Below are 23,881 nucleotides of genomic sequence, written 5' to 3' on the forward strand. Positions count from 1 at the left end.
AAGTATGTATACGAAGAATCAACTTGATTGGAAATCAAGTTGATCTTCTCGTTGTATATATAGCCTCATGTTTCCCTCTGAATAATAATAATCAAGCTTCCCTGGAACTACAACACTATCCCGTATTGCCATATACATGCTGCTCTTCTTATACTTAATACGACCTGTCCATGCCTTGGAAATAATGGCTAGCAGGATCCAGAAAATTCCAGAAAAAGTAAAGAGACTAGTACGCCGTGTTCCCACAATGGGACTCTTTACCTTACCGCACGCGGAATAGGACGTTGAACGATCACAGACATGCAAGGAAGGGCTCTGATGTTCGCTTGTGTAGATGATAATATATGATTAATCACACCAGAAATTAAGTAGACATATGGTTACGTATATTTTGCCTAAGACAGTTCCAACTCCGACTTCGAAAATGGGGCCTAAGAAACAGCCATAACGGGTCACTATACAAAACCTCGCCGCTATCACCTTTATCCTCTGGACGAAATGAGCCGGTAACAAAAAGCCGAGGTCCTACTTACAGTAGGAGGGTCAGCCTATGAAATTCATCATCGTCAACGTCATCCACTTTAACCCACGACGGATTCTGTCAGTCGATCCGAACCTTTGCGTGAAGCAAACTGCACAATGATATCCGAAGCATTTCGGGCTAATGCTCACAGACAGAGGCTGTAAGATCTCGATGGCAATGCTTAAGATGGTTCAGCATGGCACCATCAGAGTTGAAACTCCTATGATCGCTTGTAGACCGTTCACATTTGAAGCAATACCAGATATGCCCATGCTCGTCCATAATTCCCGGGCGTCCAGGCCTTTTGATAAAATCAGCGTGGTGCTGCTTTCGTAAATGTTCGATTAAATCCGCATCAGCCCAAAAGCCATTGCCATCTTGTGTACAGGTATAATATTTCATAATCCTAGCATGAGATTGATGGACACAGAGTCAGTACAGTAGTTGGATGACCCAGAGGATAGTATCGGGATGGATGACATCAGAATATACATGGTTACAAAACAACTTGTGGCAAGAATGCTCTATTTCCCGCGTCAGTGAGACGTCATTCCATGTCATTTGACAGTGGCTTTCCTATAGCAAGACTGTTGTTGGACTTTCAAATGCATGACAAGACCCACATCTTGAGTCTTCTTGTGGCGGTGTCTCTCGATGCTTCCTTGCGCCTTTATCGTGCCGGTCTAATTATAAATTTCCTAGTCCTAGAAGGGGCCAGAACCTTGACCGCTGAACATACTAGAGACATGTTGTGGCGGGCATGTAGTCCTTGGGAGGAATGAGGAAATGTCATTGGAAACCAAGGTTTAATACCGAAGTTTATATATCAGAGAATAGGTCCACGATCGATGTCAACTGCTTTCAGAAGAATACACCGTATCTGAAATGCAACTTTAGATCTCAGTTCCCTTCAAGCGGGAAGGTGTCACTATTCATCTAACTATGTTATATTCACTAGCTGATTGATAGGCGAAGGTACATCTTTCCTTTGGTGCATTCACGGGCTGCAAACGTATCACTGTGGATGCCATTACATCCGACGAACTAGAAAGGCTTTCATGAGCATAACGTCTATACTTTTGCTTATTTTCCGAAGCTACCAGTGGTATGGATACGCAATAGGTATCTCGACAAGCTGAAACTTAATTCGAACCATGGCTAGCCAGAACCAGCGATACTAGTAGGCCTCTGGTCAGCGAGCCAAGGCTCAGCCTAATTCCCAAACTTCGGGTACATTATCCTGACCAGTCGGCATTTTCTCCTTGCCTTAGAGAACAATATTTAAAGGCCAATAAAGCTGCATCACTCGGATATCTCGAAGAAATGTGCAAGACCAACATGATGGATTCGTACAACATCACAGGTGTGACACTGGCAAACACCCCACCTGTGACCACAAATCAGTGGCTTCAGCTTGGTGACGATGATCCTATGTTCTTGGGCGCAAAAGCGCTTCAGGAACGTTACGGCTTGGAAACAAACTGCTACAAAAATCACGTTCGACTAGCAGCCGGATACTGCCACATGCCTGTGATCCTACTGCAAAACCCATACAAGAATCACGGCGAAGACTTCCAGGACATATTTACACCAGGCTCCTCCTTGACGTGGATCCGAAATCTCCCCGAAGACATTGGCGTAGATATCGAATATGACATTCCCGTCTACGATATATGCCCAATGATCAGTGATGACTGGGCCCAGATGAAAGCCCGGACTGGACAGTTGAGTGAACTGCGGCAGGCGATAAGGGACGCGTACGAGTTGACTGCGCAATACCTGGAGGCTCTACAACCTTCTACCGCGGTTGTTCTACAGTGTGCAACTAATCACTGTTCGGTAAAGAAGCACGCCGTTCTCAGTAGCGTGGAACATCCAGTTGCTCAGGTCTTTTGCTCATCCATGGAGGAAGCAATGCAGAAAAGAACGCGAATAGTGCGATTCATGCAACGTGAGGTCCGTCTAGTGCCGGGGTTTCACCCCAGCAGGATCACGCATGAGTCGGATCCAGCTGCGAAAAGGCTACTTGCCGCCACACTTCGTGACATATTGTCTGCTGTCTATGTTCCATACGCGCAGCAAATTAATGGGTCTACCAATGCGAAAATGATAAAAAAATGACACATTGTGAACCTAGATGTCACCAAAGCTGAGCCTACGAAATTTAATAGTTGAATGGACGCTATATTTGGTCGCCCGCCAAAACTCGTGGAAATTAGCCACTGCGTCGGCAGACATAGTATAAAAGGCTTACTGTTTGCCCTACTTTACCAAGCAGACTTTCGATGATTCACATTCAGAGAACTATATCTCCTACGGAGACCCGAATTATTGGTCGAGCTTGAACCACGGGAAGGTTATAGACGATGTATCTTCGTCACATGAGGTTACATTAGGGTGTCTCGCAAACATGGAATGAAGGGATTCTACATCATAAATGCTATATCTGGACCTTCTTTCAAAGTTCGGCACTTGTCACTCTGACGACTTCACTATCCGGCCTCGTAGACAATTGTCGTTGACGTTTATGCATTGATAGGAAACCACCAATACTGCAAGCTGGGATTAACGTGGAAAGCGCAAATATAAATCCAAGGAAGAAGACCGAGAATATTGAATTATTGCCCAAAGACGCAGCAGAGAAAGAAGCCGATAATCCAGATACATAAGGAGGAAAACAAAAAAAAAAAAAAAAATAACCGTTCAATTTTAGTACATCGATTACGATTAATCATTCAGAATGTCCACACGCGCAATCAAGTACATCTATTACTTGATTTTCAACCCCCCAATGCTGCCTTAGCACAATGAGACAGAATCTTCCGACAAGGAGGAGCCATTGGAACGGGAGTTATATCGGCTAGTCTCAAGCACCCTGGAAAATTTTGCTACTAATTGTCCACCAGAGTCAACGGGACCCTGGAACAGCACGATCAATATGCTAAACCTTGGGATGTCGATTGGTAAAGGAGGCACTCGATGCAAAGATACTTTGGGAGACGCCCTCTCCAATATACTTATTCACGGTTTAGTTATCATTTCGTTTTTCCAGGAATTGACTGATATTAGTGAACAGGGGCTGTGGCGCTTCACATCCGGGCTCAGAACTGCGGCTAGCTGGCCTACTATGACCAGACTGGCGACAAGTTGATCTTCGATGCATTTGAAGCATCCCCCCGTGCAGCAGATGTTTTATCTGCGAAGGGGGGTCTTCTTCGGCAATTTCCTGGGTTGAGCGTGGCTGTCCCAGCATGCGTAGTTGACGAGCCGAAGTTCTGCTCCTGGTTAGCAGGAGAGATTAGTCGCCTCTCTAGCGAGACGGTGGACAAGATGGTCCCCACTACTAGGAAAGCAGGAGCACAGGCCCTTGAGGAGCGCGACGCCATTCATCCTGGAATGGTCACCGAAAACCACATGATCCAGCTTCTAGCAAGAGGAACCTACAACAATTGGCCGTCCTTTGACAAGCACATGCGCGATGAGGTCAACTGGAGAAATAGTAGACTTCCCTGGAGACGATCTCCCCTTTGGCTCGTGATACGAGTCACACTACAGACTGTTCTTCAACGCGCGTTCGGCGATATCGAGGGGCATCGCCAATATAAGAATTTCATGCTCTACCTCGTTGCCCAAATCGCCCTGGATACCAACGTCATGTTAAGCGCCCTCTGCGCTGATCAGCTACAAGTGATCCGGTTCAAGATTGCTCGTCGTATCAGCAACTCGATTATAAGGTCGACAATTTTGTGGCGCAACATGCACGCTCGGCAGAAAGAGCACTTAAGACCAGACTGGCAGACATTCAGATGAGTATCGGGGATAGTGACTCGATTAGCATTCCAGAAAGATTTGTGTGCACTCCGCAAGATTTGCACTTGACACTTTCTCAATCGACTACCATCCTTGCGGCAGCAATGTCGTCAGGTCCTACAATTGTGAAAACCCCGGGGTTTGATTCTCATGGCCAGACTCGCGACCAACGTGATCCTCACGGCCTTCCCATACCAAAAGAACGTGACTTCATTTCCGTTTTGGACTTTGAGCGTTGGGTCGAATACGATATGCGTGCCTGGGCTGAAACAGTGATTCCATCAGGGGATTCCATTTGTGCGATAGCGGATCGATTTGGCCAGTATGACAAATGCGCGACTGAACTCTTCGCGGGTAACCCTGAGGCAATGTCAGTCATGCGGCTAACCCAGTTAGAGTTATGGGTTACCTTCGATCGCATGTGTACCGCAGTGTGTCCGCTTCTAAAAAAGTGCTCTCCCGAGATCCCGGTCAATTTTCTCGAGCCACTGCTCTTATCACACCGTTGCCAGATGCGCAGAGCAAAAGATATCGAGAATTATATTCGAGTTAGGCATCGGGACCAAAGATGTGGTTCAATATATCGTGATCCCGGGAGCGAAAGCTTTGCGGTCTCATATTACGAATTGTCTGTCAAACTCCCGCAACTGCGGCAAGAGATTGAGCAGTATGCCCAGGGCCAACTGAGGGAAAAGGAAATGGAATGGAACCTAAAATCAAGTAAATACCGCGAGCTGTACGCTCAAGCTGCACAGCTCGAACACGATATGGAGCTGAACTCTCGAGGACGCTATAGCTGCGTGCGGTCATGTAGAAAGTGCTCATATGTGGAACAGGCCGAAGACATCACTATTGAGAGCTATGAATGGCCTCTTTCGAATGATGAAAGCAGTTTGAGGTCTGTGCTCTTTGAGCTAATCTGTCCCCATTGGTTTGCGGCATGGCGCGATTTGACCTGGAAAATCGTCCAGGACTTTGGTCGCCGTGAACTGAAGAAAGCGCAGGATATGGAGCAGAATCTGCTGAATTACATTAGGACCCACAGGTTTGCCGTCAAGTGGGGCCAGCGCCTCACTCTAGGTTCGAAGACAAAGTCATGGAGACGGACCCATTACAATTGTCGAACATTTCCGGTGGACTTTCAGGAAATCAATCGCCCGTATCCCTTTCGACTCCGGCTTCTCGACAGCGACAGCAGCGGCAATGGCTGGGTTACTGACCAGACAGAGTCTCCAACTATCAAACCATCGTGCACGCTTCGTCTCCCACAAGGGCGCTATTCCAATCTTCAATATGCACTGGACTCTTTCCAACACACCCAGAACCAGGTCCTCGCGGACCAAGCGCACTGCCACCAGTGACTGAGTTTGCACAAATTCGTTGCTTTTGGCTGCTTGCGCGCGGGTGAACGTGTACAATGGCTCAATATCGTGCGTGAGCTCGCATCCCCCGCTCTCTCGTTGAACGAAGAGTCCGTTGGCATTCTCATCCGCCAGGCGGCATGGGAGCTAGGCACACCTAGCAAGAGCACGGAGTTGAGAGAGGCCCACCGCGTCTTCGAGGACGTATCTTTCAGCGAGTGTCTACTGGAGACTCTGGAACACCGGCTCGACTCTATTGAAGCAAATTGGAATGAGCATCATACTCTTCAAACGCTGATCACCCTTGCACTCCGCACCCTCAGCCTGTCTGAAGTAGGTGTGGTGGTCGAACGGGCGGCTGCATTTTTACGTCGCAGCCGGCAGGTCACAATGCAGTGGATAGGAAGCCTCATCACTACCTTAGATTCACAGACAGGCGTACAGGGTCATGCGCAGCAGCAGTTACTTGTTCGGGTCGGAGGAATCTGCCAGCTCATGTATGCCGTCGAGTCGCACCTTATCCCGATACTCTTACGCAGCGCGGAGGATCTCTTCCATCCCATCCGCGCCTCCGTTATTGTCTTTGAGAGTATGCCACCGGAGATGAGGGGAATTAATCCGACAGCAACTGTTGCGTGGGTGCAGACCTCCAGAATTCTGCACAGTGTCGAAGCACGTACGCGTCAGCTGATACAGCGAGATGCATCGGGCCTCAACCATGCAATCCAGGAGTGTGTGCCGAACACGGTCATTACTACCCCGTGGAGCTTCGGCCACGGTAGCTTGAACCGATGGGCGATGAATCAGTTAGCGTCCGATGGAGTGCGACAGAAGCAGCAGGTGCGGTATGATTTGCTCAGCGGCGAGCTCCTTGTCGATAATTCCCCCCCTGGCCGTCTTCCGGAGAGCTATACACAACATCCGACCTTTCGATGTCTTTTTGGTTTGGTGAGCGCGTGAATACGAGGATATTCCTCTGGAACTTTCGCGCTGACTGCCCTAGCGAACGCTCGCCGTAATCCCATCAAATCTGCCCGGATCCAGATTCATGTCTGCGCGGCCATTCCAGGGCTACCAGGTATTTTCGCTCCTCCAAGCGAGCACAAGTGGATCTAGAAATCTAATTGTCTTATCCAGGTTCAATTTGAAATGGAAGAAGACCGTTTGGTTATCACAGCTCAGCAGGGCAGCCAAGTGCTCCATTTATTCCGTACGACCAGCTCATTGGCGACTTTCCCAAGTGTCTACTCTTCCAATATGCGCACTGGCTCAACCTTGAAGATAAAACGCTATAATTTCGTCCGGTTGCACAGGCGTGGCAATATGATCCCGGTAACTGGCGTCTGTCGATGAGCCTTACGGGTGCAGGACCAGCGGTTATGATGCGACCCCGTTGCACCATGGTTGACATACACAGTCAGCTGTTCGTACAACTGTCCAAGGCCTTGGTAGCATTGGACAAGCCGGATTATATGATCGCGTATTAGACAGCCGAAAACATGGTCGTGGTAGAGTTAGCTAGGTTACGCTTGCGGTTTTTCGTCAACAGAGAAGGAATGTTGGAAGCTCCAGAGCTTCAAGCCACTGTGGATCGTAGGCAGGATATCGGATGTTTTTATGGTCTGAAAAACAAACTCATCTTGCGAGACATCAATGAAAAGATCGGCGATCAGTGTTGATACCGTACGGTGATGCTCAACTGTCGAAGAAAAAGCATCATACGGTTATCCGCATTGAACCACCGGAGGACTCCCGCAATCGCTATTTCCAGTATTTCCTCGATCGCGAGTTGCAGGAGCTTCGAGGATCTTCTGATATGTTGGGAACACTATATCAAGCTTATATGCATGCACTCACCGGCTTTGTTCTTGAAGACCCCGCCATTCACCGATCGGGAACCGCAGAGGCCCTTCGGATCTTGCGGCAGGCGAGACTGCGTTCTTCTTTACCCCTTGAGAGAGACTGTATTGAACTGTTGGGTCGCCTTGCAGCAATGACGCCCCGTCGGAAGTATTATTCATCTCATCTACGGTGCATGCAGACGCTTGAGTGGAACAGTGACCTTGTGGAATTGGCACAGCACGACGACTTTCAGGCCCTTGTTCAGGAGATCGTCGACCACGCGCAATTGTTCTCCATGTTGCACGATGTCAGCACCGAAGACCTCGAAGCGTATGTGCGCTGTTATCAGAACCGGGGAGAGCCACATCTGATTGCAAGGGCTCGTCTGCGCCATGCACAGTTCTACCCTGCTGAGTTCGGTGGTAGCACGGTACGCCGCGCACCAAAGCCGTCTGTGTACTCGGCACGCGACCATGGCAGCGGGAGTGAACGAAGCAACCGCGTTTATGAGATCGCCAGTCTAGTTCGCGACTGGCCAACGGGCGTGCCTCATGGTTCAGATTTCTATGCGACTATTAGCAACTGGGAGTGCATACGGCTGGCTAACCTGCCTGTTGACAGTCTTAACTGCAATGAACTCCTGCAATTGTCATTCAGAGACACATGGGGTGCTCTGTACGAGCTGTGCCGGTCGCTAAACCGGCGACAGGACTCATACAGCCTCATGTCTCTTTTCTGCACCATTGCATTTGGGGGAGATGAGCAATTGTTCAACTTGCGTCCATTGCTTGCGGTCGCATTTTCTGGTCGATTTGCTGATGTCGCGGTACCTGGCTTCGGAGGGCAATCTGTGCTTTACTTGCAGCGGGGGGAAGAGCTCATCCCATCTGAAATAGCAGATCAGGTTAGCCTCCATTACACGCCATTCCGAGACCCACCGCATCTGTCAGGTCTGTCAGGCGCACGTAAAAGGGAAATCCGAGAGGAGCGAGAAAGGTATCTGGTCGAAAAGAAGAATCATGTCCGTCAATGTCGGGATGTCGTCACTGACCAATGGCCGTGTGAAAGACCCCAGCTACCGGACATTCCTCGCCTAGACCGCAAGAACGCCTCAGAGGCCTGTGCCCTGCTGTGTTCCCAGTGGTACCAAAACCGCACGTTCCTCCGGTTCTTGCGAGAAGTCCAGGCCCGCTTGGAGGCGCTAGGTACTGAACCAGACGAGCAGAATAGGAGCGTTCCGCCCGCCCCCTCTCAACAGGCCCGTCCCGCAGAGAGATCTTTCTTCCCCCCTTCACTTCTAGACCTGTTACGGACACATGATATTCCGACGGAAGTCCCACCTTTACCGGTGCCCCTCACATTCAACAGACCTCGCGTTCCACGGTGCTATAATAATGATACCACTCCGGAGCTTGATTCTCTCATTTCTGAGTTTTGCGGCAACCCTGATCCCTACCATCGCGAATTAGGGGAGGCCTGCGGGACAGCCTCGAGGCTCTGGAAGCGCGTGAGTGGCCATGTTCGCCCACCTCGCTGTCTGTGCCGCGGGACGTTCTTGAACGGCACTGCCGTGTTCTCACGCAACAGCGAGACGATCTCTGGGACCGTTTCCATGAAACGTTAACCATCGCCAGTGGGTCTGCAGAACGCATTTCTAGTGCCCTGCTCTGGCCACACATCAGTGTGCTCTCAATTCCTATCGCTCCTCGTTGCTGACCAATGGTGGCACGTTCCAGATTCGTGGAAATCTACGTTGCTAGCGTTTGCCCAGAGCGTGACGTCTCTACGCCGATCAAGCGTCTGCTAGCCTGTTATGACCGGTCTGACACCGATGGCTTCTTCAAGGAAGCCGAGACAGCGGGGAGTGAGGGCTGGGATACCACGAGGAGCCCAGAATGGCTTCTACTCGAAATCGAGAACAATATCACTATCCGCGTCCAACAAGCCGAAGTCGCGCAGCGCATGATTTGCCCCGACCAGCCTGGCAATGCCGTCTCGCAGTTGAATATGGGTGAGGGGAAGACTACCGTGATCACCCCGATGATTGCGCTGAATCTAGCAAATGGCTCTACAGTGCCGCGAATCGTTGTCTTGAAGCCCCTCCTTCAACAGAGTCTGATTCTACTCACACAAGTACTGGGCCGCATCCTGAACCGTCCCATCTATCACGTCCCTTTCTCCAGAGATACGCCTCTGGACAAGAAGATGCTAAAGAGTCTGCGAAAGATGTACGAGCAGTGTCAGAAGTATTGGGGAGTCTTGATCGCGCTGCCAGAACATATATTATCTTTTCGCTTGGTCGGACTAGACCTGATTGAACGGACACCAAAACTGGCTCAGAAAGCGATCAAATTGGAAACATGGCTGCAAGATCATTGCCGCAATCTTATCGACGAGAGCGATGAGGTCCTTGACCCGAAGTTCCAATTAGTGTATGCCATCGGGAACCAGCAGTCCCTGGACGGGCACAGTGATCGATGGCAAATCGTGCAGAGCTTGCTCTCATTAGTGGAACAGCAGGTGACAGAACTCCATAACCAGGATCCATCCAGCATAAGCATCGAATACCGTGGTGCCCGATACCCAATCATTCGTTTTCTGAGGACAGACAGAGCAGACACTTTGATGAGCATGGTTCTTTCAGCTATTGATAAGCATGGGCTTACTGGACTACCACTGCACCTTTGGAGCCGACGGATCCGTCAACGGGCGCTGAATTTCATTCGTTTTGCTCATCTGATGCCGCAGGAGCCTCAATTTCTCCGAGACGCCTTCGGACAGGGGACTACTCTGCGGAAGCTACTGGTTCTGCGAGGCCTCCTGGCCTATGGTATTCTCAGGTTCGCCTGGCTGGAAAGAGGTGGCTCGTGGATTACGGTCTTCATCCGAGCCGATGCATGATGGCGGTCCCGTTCCGCGCGAAGGGGATTCCGTCCGAGCACGCTGAGTTTGGTCACCCGGACGTCGCAATCATTCTGACATGCCTGAGTTACTACTACCATGGCCTCAGTTCTGAGCAAGTTCGTCTCTGCTTTATTCTGCTGGCCAAGGAGAATGACCCCGAAGCTGAGTACCAGGACTGGATCTGTAGAGGTAGATCTACTCTGACCCCGCAACTGCAGATGCTCACCGGTGTTAATCTGGAAGATACCTGGACTTTCATGGAGGTCCTATATCCCCATCTGCAATATCAAAAGGGTCTCGTCGACTTTTACCTCTCCAGAGTCGTGTTTCCGAAGGAGGTCAAAGAATTTTCTCATATATTGTGTACCTCGGCATGGGATCTGCCATCAAAGCCTAATCAGCCACTTACTACGGGCTTTAGCGGGACGAATGATAACCGATTCCTCCTCCCACGGTCTGCACCGCAGCGGGATCTACCGCAGCTCCTACACACCAATGCATTGGTCCTGAGCCTTTTGCTCCGAGAGGAAAACAGGCGCTGCATTATGGCAGAGGATACGATGGGCCTTCAACTTCAGGCGGAACAGCTGCTCGATCTCATCAGCCAGCAGCATCCCCCAATCAGGGTTATCATCGATGTGGGTGCGCAGATATGCGCAGATCCTCGAACTGAGCAATCAAAGCGTTGCATATCGGTGGCTTTCCACGACTGCATCGTCTGATGTGGAAGCTGCCATCTTCTTCGATGAGCGCGATGAGGTCACTGTCATCGATTGCGAGGGTCACTGCGAGAGACTGGTCTCGTCGGCCTTTAAGCAACGAATGGGAAGTTGTTTTATTTTTCTCGACCAGCAGCATTCGCGGGGCGTGGATCTCAAACTCCCTGCAGATTACCGGGCCGCAGTATTGCTAGGCCCTCGTTTGCCCGAGGACAAACTGGTACAAGGTAAGTGTAACTTGGAAGGGTCAACCTCTGCTAGGTTCATTTGTACTATCACTGACAATGTATCGCTCAGCATGCAACAGGATGCGTGGGCTGGGTCAGGGACAATCTGTGACGTTCGTAACCCCGCCCGAAGTGAGTCACAGTATGCCTCCACGCGGCACATCCACGACGTCACTCGATGTGATTCGGTGGGCCCTTACCCAGACATGCAATATCTTCCAGAGCCTGCGTCCGCTCTGGGCACTTCAAGGTCTGCAGTATCACAGACGCCAGAAAGTATGGGACAAGCTGCTGCGAGGGGAAAGCCCCCCAGGGGAGGCTGTTCAACATATACAGGAGCGGGAGGCTCGGACTTTGTCCCAGCTATACGCGCCGTGGGACAAGCTAGAAAGTTGGTCTATCGATGAAACAATGGTGCAGGACAACCCTATGGCCCAAGGGCTCCTAGAAGTCTGGCGAGGCTCAGGTCATGGCATGCAACAACTCGCTCCGTTGCACGAGGAACAAGAGCGACAAATCAACCACGAAGTGCAGAGGGAGCATCAAATTTGCCGCCCTCTACAGCTCTCTGCCATCCCTCATCACATCCATGATGATGTTCGTTACTTTGTAACCAATGGAAAATCGCCTGATAGCGGTTATACTGCGGTGCAGTCAGCATTTGAGATTTTTCGACATACTTCTGCGGGCCAATTCGGGTTTCCGACTTCGCTAGCGCCACATCTTTACGTGACACAGGACTACAGTCGCACTGTCCAACTGAGAGAGGACTGCAGTGATGAATTTCTCAAGCCTGTTCACTGGGTTCTCGCAAATACGCACGACCCCAGACTGCTTCTCCTTAGTCAGTACGAAGTCAACGAACTTTTACCAGACATTCGGTCTTCGCAAAAAGCCAAGCTACTCATTTACACCCCGAAGACAACCAAGACTATGCGATCTTTCGAGCCACTGGACTTTCTGCACGTGGGTCTCGGTCACACGATCCCCTGTCAGCCTCAAACGACCGCTCGAGATATGGGTCTTTTCGCCGGAACACTTTACTAAACGTTCCCGATCTACGAGAGCCTTCGCCAGTTCCTCGGACTAGTGACAGAAAAATACCGTAACACTCCTGAAGATCAAGTGACCAATGGAGGTTTTGTTAACTCGGCTACGCGACAGGCCCATAATTGGCCGGTAGATTCCCCCTTCCAGTCATGTCCCCTCCAGTTCCTGGGGGCTATTCTTGATATACGTTGTAAGAGTCATGGATACTTACAAACGCATGCTGGCACGATCGTCAAAGCAATGCCACTAACTGCATCCCAATTCTAATATGGCATTTCGAGCTGAATATCGCAGCGAGGCTGTGACGGCTTTACAGGCAAATCTATTGGGACTGTTGGGAGCGTATAGCGTCACGATACTTACATATATTCCTTGCCCCTTCCGCAACCGACACTAAAACTGTACAGCCCGATAACCACGTTGCGCGTTTCCTGAGTCTTCTCCCTGCCTCTTCCTGTATCTAGTTTTTGGTGCTAACCCAGGCCGAGGTTAATTTTTTGTATAAATTACTGAAATGGGCATGTACGTGCAGACTACAGATAGAGGTATCACACTGTCTTATTCTCATTGCACCATATGTCGCTAGGAACAACCTAAGTCGTTATGGTTCTTGCAATGCCTTATCTGTATGAAGCCATATACCTCGTCGTTCCCCCAGTCTCCTGAGAATATATATAGGAGTAGGTTGCTCGTCCGGTCAACCATATAAACTGTCAATCTTACCAGTCATATATCTTCACATGGAAATCCATTCAATTCCTTGCGTAAAGCGGGAGATAAGGCAAGGCTGCAACGAAAGATATAGAAAAGGCTGTAGGCAACAGCTTCAGCAACAGTAAGCTTCGCTCTGCAGCAATTTTGGCATTGGCTACGTTGTCCGATGATTGGTCCTGGTGGGTCTCACTTAATGAGGGGTCAAGCTGTCTGGCTCTGAACCGAAATAGCATGTCTTGGCTCTCCTCAACTTCATGACAAATTCCCCTATATGCTTGTTTCATATTTACTTCTTTGACTATCGCTGCACATTGCTCATTTGGATATTCAATATGACTGGAAGATGCGCAACTTATACTATCATGTGCATTAGTAGGTCTACCACAATGATAGGACCATGCATTTCCCGTTTCTGGTACTTCGTCTTCAGCTGTCCCTCCAAAAGGCAATAGCTATCAAGGACGCAAGAGTCTGACGCAGACGGTTGGGTACATCCAGAAAGTATGGGGGAGACATTTTTAGCCCATCAAGAAACTCTAGGCAGGATGTTGCGAGCGGTTACAGTATTTCCAACCTTGATATGGACGATGATGAGAAATAAAGCAGCCCTAAGGGCCTTTCAGCCGTTAGACATTATGAGTAAAGCCACGCGATCTCCATCGTTGAACCATAGAGATGATTATGCACTGTCACGGTGAGAGGAACCATGGTGGAAATTACGCGAAGCGGGGGTTGCTTCAGTGGCTAGGTGCCACGCAGTTTCCGACTTTCTTTTCCGAAGTTATCGGAAAAACGACGCCACAAGCCTGACGTCGTGAAAGGAAAATGGAAAGGAAAATGATTGCCAAGATTCAATACCTACTGCAGCATGTACGTACTTCCTGCCTGGCCCCTTACAGGCAGTACATCCATCTCATTAGTCATGTTCCTCCACCAATCGTGATAGGACACATATAGACGATTCGCATCTAAGATGGTATAAGTCCTGACATCTTCTATTCCTCATTCCCACCAGAAAAGCTATGGCAGGCAAAAAGAAAAGGAAACAGAGACCATCACGACTGCTCGGTCCGATCGTCCTTTCGGAAACTGCAACCTTGAATAAAGAATTGCCACTCAGCCCTCGTCAAACTTCGCCCCTTGAAGAAACAATCAGTATAACGAAAGAAGTACGAGAATTATCGTACTTTGAGTGAACTACTCCTTCCTAGAAATCGCATATGTAATAGACGTTGACCCGAGTCAAGTTTCTAGATTCTGATCCTGTTTCCCTTCAAGTTGCTCAAACGGGACGTTCGTTTAGGATCCATCGAAGGCTGCTCCAAGCAAAGGCCCCACCATTAATTGCAGCCTTGGACAGTAATCTCAAGGAAGGCCAGAGTGGCGTGTATGAATTTCAAGAGGTGGCTGAGGGCACAATTGCGCGATTTATTGAATGGGCATACCGAGGCGATTATCCCGCCATAATCAGCGGAACCAACATTCAGACTCCAACTTTGCTGGAAAGCACGGGGACAGATATTGACAAGAAGCCTGCAAGCACTACTCCCGAAACCGACTTCACGTCAGAGAACCACCCTCTTGTTGTCCATATCCGTCTATACATTTCTCTGAGACTTACCTTGTTCCCAATCTTCAACTGCTGGCTTTTGAAAAGGTGACTGCTTGCTTAACGGACTTAGACATACCGAACAGTCTTGAGACACAATTCGCAGTAATTGATGCTTTATGGCTCTCCTTTCTCAGGCTCCCGCAACACGATAAATTGTTAGACTGGTTGGCTCAGTACGCTGCATATTGCCTAGACAAGCTCCGGGTACAGGGTCCATTTCATGATCTCCTTAAAGAGTTCCCGACCTTGAGCTCCCGCATGATACTGTTTCTGGGGCCAGCATCGTCTCCACCATGGCAGACTACACCACCAAAATACCCATTTATACAATACTCTGCTAAATGGCCGGAAGACAAATGTGATATCTAGGATAAGCACAACAGCCCTGCTGCATTATGGATCTTTCTGTCGTTCTCTAGATAGATCATGACCTTTTGCGGTGACATCGTGTTTTACTTGATCTCGATTGGCTAGGAAAAGTGACCACACTATTCCAACCTAATTTTACCGCAATATAAAGTCTGGAATATTATGTGTCACTTTTGCATGTACCGCGGTCAAATTATTCCACTGTGATTAACAGCGACCGTGCGCTTTACATACAGTATATTATCTGCTTACGCAACGCACACATTAGGTGATTCATTTTGATTCACAAGTCATTTTGAGAGTGAATATTGAAAAAAAAAAAAAAAAAAAAAAAAAAAAAAAAAAAAAAAAAAAAAAAAAATTCTGTAGAGCACATATATTGCCCCGACAGCAATAACATGCTAAGTAACAAATTACATTACATGAAAGGTAAATTCTTCGCATACCCTTGTGACTTTCAGGCCAAAAGTTTCACCTACAAAAAATTAATGTTAGCATTCCTTTTGTTTCAAACAAATAGAAAATTTAGATATATAAGTATGACCGCCAGCTTAGCAAGTTTCTGGTGAGGCTTTTCGATCACTGAATAGAGATAGCTCTTTCGAAAAACCAACTAAGTAGTACTTACAATAAACACCCTTCAGCCTTCTTTTTCCTGAACTCATTATAACAGAAATGTAATCACATACACTCTCTTTTGAGTCAGAGACCCCTTCTGCGAAGAAAGCTAGGATATTAGCAAGGCTGGCATGCAAGGGGTGCCTATTGCTCGGATGGCATGTCTACATTAAGGCAGCCTATTACAAGACACCCCGTCGCATTCTTCGCCCCGTGGCATCGCGATTTCTTTCCGCTGTAATTCTCGGCAAGAAGTCTTAGCACTGAATTGAATAAATTAGACCACTAGAACCCTCATTCTCCTAAAACTCTGAGATTACAAAAAGTTGGCTTCTCCGCGTGTTTGCTTGGTTTCGAATCCTTTACTCTCAAGCTCTTCTCAAATTATATCTTATTTCCTATCCATAACCAATCTTCCAATCAACCACGAACGAAAAGAAGAGCTCAATATTTGGGGGCAAAAGCAACCATGGCTTTCACGAGGAGCTCAGCAATCGATTACGACCAGCCACAATCATCGTAAGACAACTATGCCCTGTCTCTGACGATGCGTGTTAATCCCCTTGCCTCGATCGTAGTCCCTACGAACAATCAAGAATCGTTGTCACTACCGTCGGAAACAAGCACTACTCTATTCCAGAAAATTATATCCCAGGGCATCTGCTAGTCCAAGCAAGACAGTCTCGGTCACGTATTCTACTCAGAGACGTCGACGCGGATGTTGGCCACACCATCTTACATTTCCTATACAAAGGGAAATACGAAACAGTCTTCCGCGCGGAAAATCAAAGAAAGACACACGAAGTTGAGCTTGAATATGAGAGAAGCGTCCAGGTTTACTATGCCGCCAGGAAGTATAAAATAGAGGGCCTCGATGCGCTTGCCCAAAACTACATCTTGGCTCTCGGTGAAACCCTGTCAATTTTCCAGATCCTACGAACAGCCAGATCGATATTCTCAAAATTGCCTGAGAATGAAGAATGGTTTCATCGCTATTTAGACTCCAAACTTTCTAGCAGCTTTGCGGAGGATGAGACAACATTTCAGCTGGACGAGTTCTACAAGGAAATCGTGGATGATCCAGCATTCAGCAAAGCTGTAGTGAAGATTATAGTCAAGGCCTTTATTACCGAGACCTCACGTTTGCGGAACATTCTTACAGTTACCGGCGGCGGCAGTGACACGAAGGATGATGGCGAGCCTTCGTGTGAACCGTCGTTTGCAGTACCCCAATCTGGGCCTACCGAAGACCACAACGGAGAATATTGTCTTGAAGTGCTGTCCAAAGAATATAGCCCTGGAATTAGCTCATCTCCATCCGCTTCTGATCGGAACCGTCCGTGTGGTGAGCCCGCAATTGAGCTCCTTCCAGTTGATTGCGAAGAGGCCAATTCAGAACTCCACTACAATCACGAGGAGGGTGGTGATTGGGGTTGGGGCTTTCGAGGATCAGACGCGACGAAGAAGAACAAGAAGCGACCATGTAAGCAGCAAGTTGAGTGTGACTGAAGTGTGATTAGACACCTGGTTGTAATGGCGGGCTTTTGGGCGTAACCAATGCCTAAGCAAGACTAATATGACAATTCTACTCTGTCCCACTGCATTGCGTCTTCTTCTCCTTGCAGGTGTCACAGGCACGGATGGTGTTGTGGCGTTGTCGACTCTCTCGGCGGTTCCTGTGACGTACGACCGATGACGGCTTGGGATCTGAGTTGTTGCGGGGCCCAACGTCTGTCATTGTTGCGAATATTTGACCTTTTGACAGAAGTGCTAATCTGAGATTCCTCTCGGGATGTTTTTGTCGGCTTCTCGTTCACTTAACACAGTCAAAATGTCGAACCCAGTCGACGGGGCCACCTGATTAAATAAGTGTGCGTGTCGCCGGCGACCTTGAAGACTCTGGACCACCCGCTCGCAAATTTGAAAAATGTCGCCCCCTCCGAAATCGAGTGTGAAGCACCCGAGGATACGAACCACGCGAGGCGATGATTGGCTAGGATTCCCAAGCCGGAGGATTCCTTCCGTGCCGGACGATCTCAAAAGGCTATGACGGGCCTCACAGAATTCCCATGGATTCCATTGGCGATGAGCATAGTGGCAAAATGCCAAAACCTTGCATGCAGGAATCATGTAGGTGAAGAATTTTACCATCAGCATCCAGAATATCCCACGTCCGACAAGGGTTCTGTTGCGTTGGAAGGCATAAGACGACCAACAAGTCTCACATTGCTTTGTGTTGTCAAAGCCACGGTGAAGCAGTTAGATACCGTCAGTCCGAGGGATCCAAGGGTTCTATGAACACTTTTGTGATGATAAACCTTCCCTCTCAAGATATAGTCTGCGGTGGGCCCTTTGCCACGGCTAAACAGGCGCTCGAGTTTTTTTTGGGTAAAACGGGTACACCTGTAGAAGGCATCATCAATCTTAATATTTGAAGATAATTGTCTCAGTTGATCTCAACATCTTGTTGCCACCCCAGATTTTCTGTACGATCATCATCAGCGCAGCCGGCGGGTCGATGAATACCACTTGCGTGGTAGTATGACAGGAGTCTGGAATCGGCTGAACAGTAAAAGCACTGTGCCTAGGCTCATGTCAGCCGAGAGTACTTCGGAATAACTCCTAATGCAACATCGTATGAGTGGGGAATACCAAGACTAACTGGTGAAGCAATTTCCCACCTCCCAGTCGGTTCCTACTCTGTTGTGTGCTGTGTGACTTGCTAAAACCCAGCGAATCTCCATCGGCAGATAGCGTACTGTAAAAGAGGTAAATTGGGATTTTTGGATTAAATTGGCTTGAAACCCAACTGCTGAGGGAGTAGGGTGACTAACAGATACCGGGTAACTACCAAACTAACTAGTGACGGTCAATGCCACGAGGCTTATGTATTCTAAACGATTTTCACTCTATCCTGCCTCCTTGTGCCAACCTCGGGAAGTTAATTCTGATTATAAATTGATCACGTAATCTTTTCAATATTGTGAGTTTGTGACGCCACTTCGTTCTCTCTTCATGTATTAGCTTTTTATTATCATCCGCACAACTTGCGTTTTAAAAGGTCTTACATTTCCCAGGTAGATAAAAGTGTAGTCTCAGTTGCTTTGTAACCTATATTCTACAGTGCAAAACAGTACACCCACCCTTCATCTTTCGGTCTCCGAGCGTTTGCACCGCCAACGATGGTGGCCCAGAAAACCGTCCTGATCACCGGTTGCAGCGATGGTGGAATTGGGTCTGCTTTATCCAAGGCTTTTCAGGCTAGAGGGTTCCATGTCTTTGCTACTGGTCGTTCCAAGCAACGACTTGCCCATCTCGAGGCACTCAAGGATGTGACCTTGCTCGAGTTAGACGTGACATCCTCAGCAAGCATCGACACCGCCTATGAAGCAGTTAAACACCAAACAGGGGGGCAACTGGATTACCTCGTCAACAATGCTGGTGTAATGTCTATCATGCCATCACTCGATATAGACATTCGGCAAGCCAAAGAACTTTTTGACACAAACTTCTGGGGCGTCCTTGCCATGGTTCAGAAATTTTCACCGCTTTTAATCTCGGCAAAGGGTTGCATTACAAATATCTGCTCGATTTCCGGGTTTATCAACGTTCCATTTGAGAGTATGCCTGTCACTTGAGAAACTTCAGGGAGATTGCTAACGTCAATATTCACAAGGTGTATATGGCGCTTCTAAAGCGGCTCTCCTGAGGTACAGCGAAACACTACGCCTAGAACTGGCTCCTTTCCACGTTCGAGTCCTTTCAGTCGTTACAGGGCCGGTTGCCACCAATCTTGGCTCCCCAGGGAAGAATCACCGTCTCCCTTGCAAGTCTTTGTACTCGGCTGCTTCAAAGGAGATCAAGGAGCGTGCCATGGCAGAAGGGTATAACAAAATGGAAGCTCATGTGTACGCCGACCAGCTTGTGAAAGACATGGTGAATGGCTCGGAAGGCCAAATATGGAGAGGTGCTACAGCATCCCGTGTTCGTGTTGCTAGGCACCTATCGCCTAATATTGTGGACAATCTTGTCTCGAAGGGTACAGGTCTTGACCAGTTGCATGGGCAGGCCGTTCAACTCTAGTAGTCACCTATCATGTCCCTGGGGGTTAGTAAAGTCTGGTTGACTCAAATAAGGGCTGAGCTTATTTTGTATGGGGAGAAAAGTGGGCCCTAGAGCAGACTCGAGAAAAGAAAAGGCTGAGGGTGAGATTACGGCTCCTGTTTAGACCCCCTGCTTTTGCTCCAGCATATCCTCTCCGTTGGATATCAGTTCACATACTCTATTCAAAATCCGAGGCTGATGGATATAACTTCGATACTATATCCTTAATGAGAATATCCATGGACATCCGCGAGGATATAAAGACATATTGCGGAGATCAGCATTAGCACAACTTTCGCTTAACTATCTACTTGGAGACAGTCATGTGGGCCTTATGCAGCTTACCTCCATCTGGAAGACATAAACCTCGACATGTGACCTCGCTGCAGAGACTGCAGACCCCATGAACAGTCTCCACACAGTTCCGACTCTTGACGTTCTGGATTATGCCTAGGCTTCCGCAAAACACAATTGGGTCGAAACTGGGTTCTTGGGTTCTTGGCAATGCCAAGACTGGGTCGAAAGTTGGGTTTTGCGGAAGCCTAATTTATGCCGTTTCTGGTCCCATTAAAATCACTTACGTCGCTACTTATAGAGATAGCCCAAGGCCACGGCGTTTCAGAACGCAGCACATGATCGGCGTCTCTGCAAATCATATTATGGTCTGAGCATGTCCAACAAAGCAGGAAGCCGATTGGGTGATTTGGACTCCATTGGGGCTCAAATCGGCGAATAGAATGTTGACAGATGTATTGAAATAGGGCGACATGACATGAGGGATGCCGTATACCATGCCCCAACGAAAATGCCCTCGGTGGTTGAGGGTCGGGAAAAAAAGATGCATCAAAATATGCTTCCGACCGATGGTCACCGACCCTTGGCGTACATCCAGCAGGGGCGCATGACTGATTATGGACGGGCACCAGGCCAATATGTAAGACCAAGGACTGGAAGCGCGGGATATGGATCCGTCAATCGCAATCATTCGACCGATACAAGCAGCCTCCCGCCCACGCAGTCTGTGGCTCCCAGAGGAGCAGCTCCATAACGAACGGACAACTTTCGGGTTTGAATCTTCTGGGGGTGGTGAAGGCGGGAGAGGACCGGGTCCCAAGGGGCTCCCTTGTCTCCATGGTTGTCAGGCATCAATTGGTGGCAGCAGGGTGTCGATAGGGAGAAGGTGACTGTTGGAGTGATGATATATTGATTGCCTGTTCCCATGAGCTGTTACCTTGTAGAGAGGAGACGATAGTGGTGGAAATGTGGTGCCGGCGACGGGGATCGAACCCTTAGCCTCCAAAAAGCAAGGAGGGCGGTTGGATGCATATGTCTGTGACGTCAGTGTACGTAGATCATGCCACTTGCATAGGCCATGTTGTGAATTGAGGCTCGATCAAGTCGACCAAGGAGCTTCCAAGGAGCTTCGGATATGGAATATATTCCGTATGGAATCAAATTGATGGGAAATAAATCCGATCTTCATCTTGTTTATGTATAAACCCTCAAGTTTTGATGTCTGAAGAGCAATCAACCTTCCTCTGAATCACAGAACACCGAAATATATCCAGACGTCACGATCCGATACCGAAACCACAGACACAGAAGACCATTTCATCTAAACAAGATACCTGAACCCCTTAAGAATTCTCAAGGTTTCATCCGTCTCCTCCCCGGCAGCCAAAATATCGGGCCCAGGCCGCCCATCACGAACATCCGCCATCTCCGCCTCAGCAAGCCTTTTATTAAGATTCTCCAGCACAAGCTTGAAACCAAGACACCCGATAACCGTGACGCCAAACATGGCCGTCACAATTCCGTAGCTCTGGCGATACCCGTTCTCCTCTAGGTCCCAGACGTATGAGCCTGCTACGTTCCCGAGCTGGCTGAAGGCGTTGATAAGGGCGATTGCGACAGCGCGTTTGGCGGGCGGGCGCGGGAAGGATGAGCTTATCCAGGAGTAGAATACGATGAAGCTGGTTACTTGTTAGTGGCGTTGCTTCATTGGGTTGGGACTGGAGAGTGGAGGACTTGCCCAGCGTAAGAGGCGGCTTGGAGGAAGAGAGCGACGTAGCGGGCTGCGACGTTGAGGGTAGACATACTGATGATGAAGCCGACTAGGCCGACTAGAATTGGGCCGATGATGTGCCAGAACTAAGATAGGGTGGGAATGTTCAGGGTCTTAATCCATGCGTTAGGTGACGATAGCAACATGTGAACGAACCTTCTCCTGGTGTCGGTCTGAGCTCCAAGCCACACAGAGTGAGAAGAGGCAAGAGAAAACCCATGGGGGTGCGCTCATGAGCAGGGTTGGCACATAACTGAAGCCTAGGGTTTCGGTGAGGGAGGGCTAGGATGTGGAGTTAGACCGAGTATGCAGCGACATTGTGGGAAGGAAAACTTACGAAGAAGGCATTGAAAGAGAGACCGACGACGTAAGCAGTAAAAGTGAGCATCATAATATAGATCTTAACATCCTTGATGGCCATGAATAAGCCGTCCCAGGGCCCTTGGTCATCAGAATCAACGTCCACCTCGCCAACGTCCTCGGTCATTCGGAGCTGAGCCACTTGAAGTTCCTCTTGGGTGAAACCGCGAGTGTTGGTGGGCAAATCAGGAAGAACGAAGGCTGCAGAGATAGCGACGAACATAGTGATGGCCCCCTCAACTGGAAAAATACTATCATCAACCGGCTGTGTATGGAACGATGGTCAACAAGGGATATCTTACTCCAGAAGAGCCAACGCCAAGCAGCATGACCAAGGGTGCCCTGCATATTGGAGAGCACTCCAGCTCCAACAAGTGCCGAGAAGGCGTTCGAGATGAGATTTCCGCAGAAGAGGATGGCATTCCGCACCGTGAGTTCTCTCCGAGTATACCATTTCGACAGGATCATCAGAGCTCCTGGCAGGAAAGCAGCCTCCACAAACCCTAGGAAGAAACGGATGGCGACCATGCCGCCGAAGCTGTGGACGACACCCGACAGAGTGGAGACTAGACCCCAGAGCAACATGACGAAGGAGATGTAGAGAGAGGGCCGCTGGATTCGGTTGATGAAGATGTTTGATGGGACCTGCATCAGGATGTAGCCAACATACAGAATACTCAGGCAGGTAGCATATTCGCTGTAGTCCATATCGAGGTCTTCCTGGAGACCTTTGAGACGGGCAGCGGACATATTGTTGCGATCAAGGTAGTTCATGATGTAGATGAGTACGAACAGGGAACAGCGAGCGTCAAGTTTGCGCTTCATCCTCGCCTCTACCTGTGCACGCCGTGCCGGGTCCATCCCCAAGGAGGTTGCGGCAGGATGGGAGCCCTTCACGCTCTCGGTAGTGGGCTTCTCAGGTTGGACGGCGTCTGAGCTAGGTTTAGATATCCCGTCCATTATGTTTCGTCGTGTTGCAGAAGGAGGATGGGGAGACTAAGGAGTAGGTGAAGACTTCTGTGGCTGGGAGATCCCATGGAAAAGGCAATGTATTTGACTGTTGCTGGAGCCGGGGTTGGCGCTTCTATCAAATTCCCAGCTCTCCCCCCCAGCATATCAAGAGGAGTCATGAGAGTCCAGCGCCGCTACAGTACCCCATGGGGAGATACCGACAGTGCCAAGACCAGAATCCGTGGCCAATTATGGCCGCATTGTCCAATGGTGTCCTATGATTGTACTGAGATAAACTCCTAGCCAGTCTACTAGTCCAGACCGAGCAGGCGTGGGGGCACGATTCTGAGACGTGGGGGAACACGGGGTGGGGAATGCAATCTGGAGGCTGGAATCTCTCTGGTCCTTCTTGTGCCGAATTTCTCCCGCCACTTGGTTGAGCTATAACGAGCTTGGACACAGTCACAACCATGCGGTTCGACCGGGGAAATATGTTCTAAGACCAACTCGGGTAAGAAGCTTGGGGGACTTTTGTTAGTGAACTGGACGAACAGACCTACGGAAAATAATGTACTGAATTTATCACCTATCAATCTAATAGATCACCCATCTGGCCGCTCAAAACCAGCGACGAAGGATGTTAGACCTCACG

General features: G+C 49.1%; 6 protein-coding genes across 6 annotated transcripts; 4 read left to right on the forward strand and 2 right to left on the reverse strand.

Annotated features, from left to right (window-relative positions):
* Positions 1 to 661: 661 nt before the first annotated feature.
* Positions 662 to 925, reverse strand: BDQ94DRAFT_184488 (uncharacterized protein; the record flags this gene model as incomplete). Its single annotated transcript, XM_026774659.1, has 1 exon — positions 662 to 925. The coding sequence occupies one exon, from the start codon at positions 923 to 925 to the stop codon at positions 662 to 664; it is 264 nt and encodes an 87-aa protein (XP_026620555.1).
* A 936-nt stretch (positions 926 to 1,861) lies between these two features.
* On the forward strand, positions 1,862 to 12,433 carry BDQ94DRAFT_163521 (uncharacterized protein; the record flags this gene model as incomplete). Its single annotated transcript, XM_026769755.1, has 34 exons — positions 1,862 to 2,479; positions 3,327 to 3,549; positions 3,600 to 3,604; positions 3,641 to 4,210; positions 4,243 to 4,269; positions 4,309 to 4,458; positions 4,492 to 4,504; positions 4,535 to 4,588; positions 4,619 to 4,764; positions 4,798 to 4,803; positions 4,846 to 4,965; positions 5,002 to 5,143; positions 5,177 to 5,298; positions 5,329 to 5,492; positions 5,523 to 5,661; positions 5,773 to 6,064; positions 6,098 to 6,139; positions 6,176 to 6,283; positions 6,320 to 6,642; positions 6,698 to 6,772; positions 6,832 to 6,888; positions 7,008 to 7,142; positions 7,182 to 7,314; positions 7,356 to 8,967; positions 9,006 to 9,244; positions 9,308 to 9,400; positions 9,431 to 9,486; positions 9,517 to 9,705; positions 9,739 to 9,834; positions 9,877 to 10,006; positions 10,046 to 10,341; positions 10,377 to 11,082; positions 11,171 to 11,386; positions 11,457 to 12,433. The coding sequence occupies 34 exons, from the start codon at positions 1,862 to 1,864 to the stop codon at positions 12,431 to 12,433; spliced, it is 8,274 nt and encodes a 2,757-aa protein (XP_026620556.1).
* Positions 12,434 to 14,172: 1,739 nt separating this feature from the next.
* BDQ94DRAFT_163522 (uncharacterized protein) lies at positions 14,173 to 15,131 on the forward strand (the record flags this gene model as incomplete). Its single annotated transcript, XM_026769756.1, has 3 exons — positions 14,173 to 14,319; positions 14,398 to 14,736; positions 14,766 to 15,131. The coding sequence occupies 3 exons, from the start codon at positions 14,173 to 14,175 to the stop codon at positions 15,129 to 15,131; spliced, it is 852 nt and encodes a 283-aa protein (XP_026620557.1).
* A 1,087-nt stretch (positions 15,132 to 16,218) lies between these two features.
* Positions 16,219 to 17,258, forward strand: BDQ94DRAFT_163523 (uncharacterized protein; the record flags this gene model as incomplete). The annotated part of the gene is made up of 3 exons (XM_026769757.1): positions 16,219 to 16,268; positions 16,328 to 16,926; positions 16,975 to 17,258. 3 exons carry the CDS (start codon positions 16,219 to 16,221, stop codon positions 17,256 to 17,258), a joined length of 933 nt encoding a protein of 310 aa, XP_026620558.1.
* Positions 17,259 to 18,775: 1,517 nt separating this feature from the next.
* On the forward strand, positions 18,776 to 20,169 carry BDQ94DRAFT_112290 (SDR family oxidoreductase). The gene is made up of 2 exons (XM_026763590.1): positions 18,776 to 19,370; positions 19,426 to 20,169. Exons 1-2 carry the CDS (start codon positions 18,932 to 18,934, stop codon positions 19,830 to 19,832), a joined length of 846 nt encoding a protein of 281 aa, XP_026620559.1. The 5' UTR covers positions 18,776 to 18,931; the 3' UTR covers positions 19,833 to 20,169.
* A 1,299-nt stretch (positions 20,170 to 21,468) lies between these two features.
* Positions 21,469 to 23,238, reverse strand: BDQ94DRAFT_163525 (major facilitator superfamily domain-containing protein; the record flags this gene model as incomplete). Its single annotated transcript, XM_026769758.1, has 5 exons — positions 21,469 to 21,826; positions 21,886 to 22,004; positions 22,075 to 22,200; positions 22,256 to 22,518; positions 22,581 to 23,238. 5 exons carry the CDS (start codon positions 23,236 to 23,238, stop codon positions 21,469 to 21,471), a joined length of 1,524 nt encoding a protein of 507 aa, XP_026620560.1.
* Between the last annotated feature and the right edge of the window lie 643 nt (positions 23,239 to 23,881).

Source organism: Aspergillus welwitschiae (assembly GCF_003344945.1).
Source record: "Aspergillus welwitschiae strain CBS 139.54b unplaced genomic scaffold BDQ94scaffold_57, whole genome shotgun sequence".
Lineage (NCBI taxonomy): Eukaryota > Fungi > Ascomycota > Eurotiomycetes > Eurotiales > Aspergillaceae > Aspergillus > Aspergillus welwitschiae.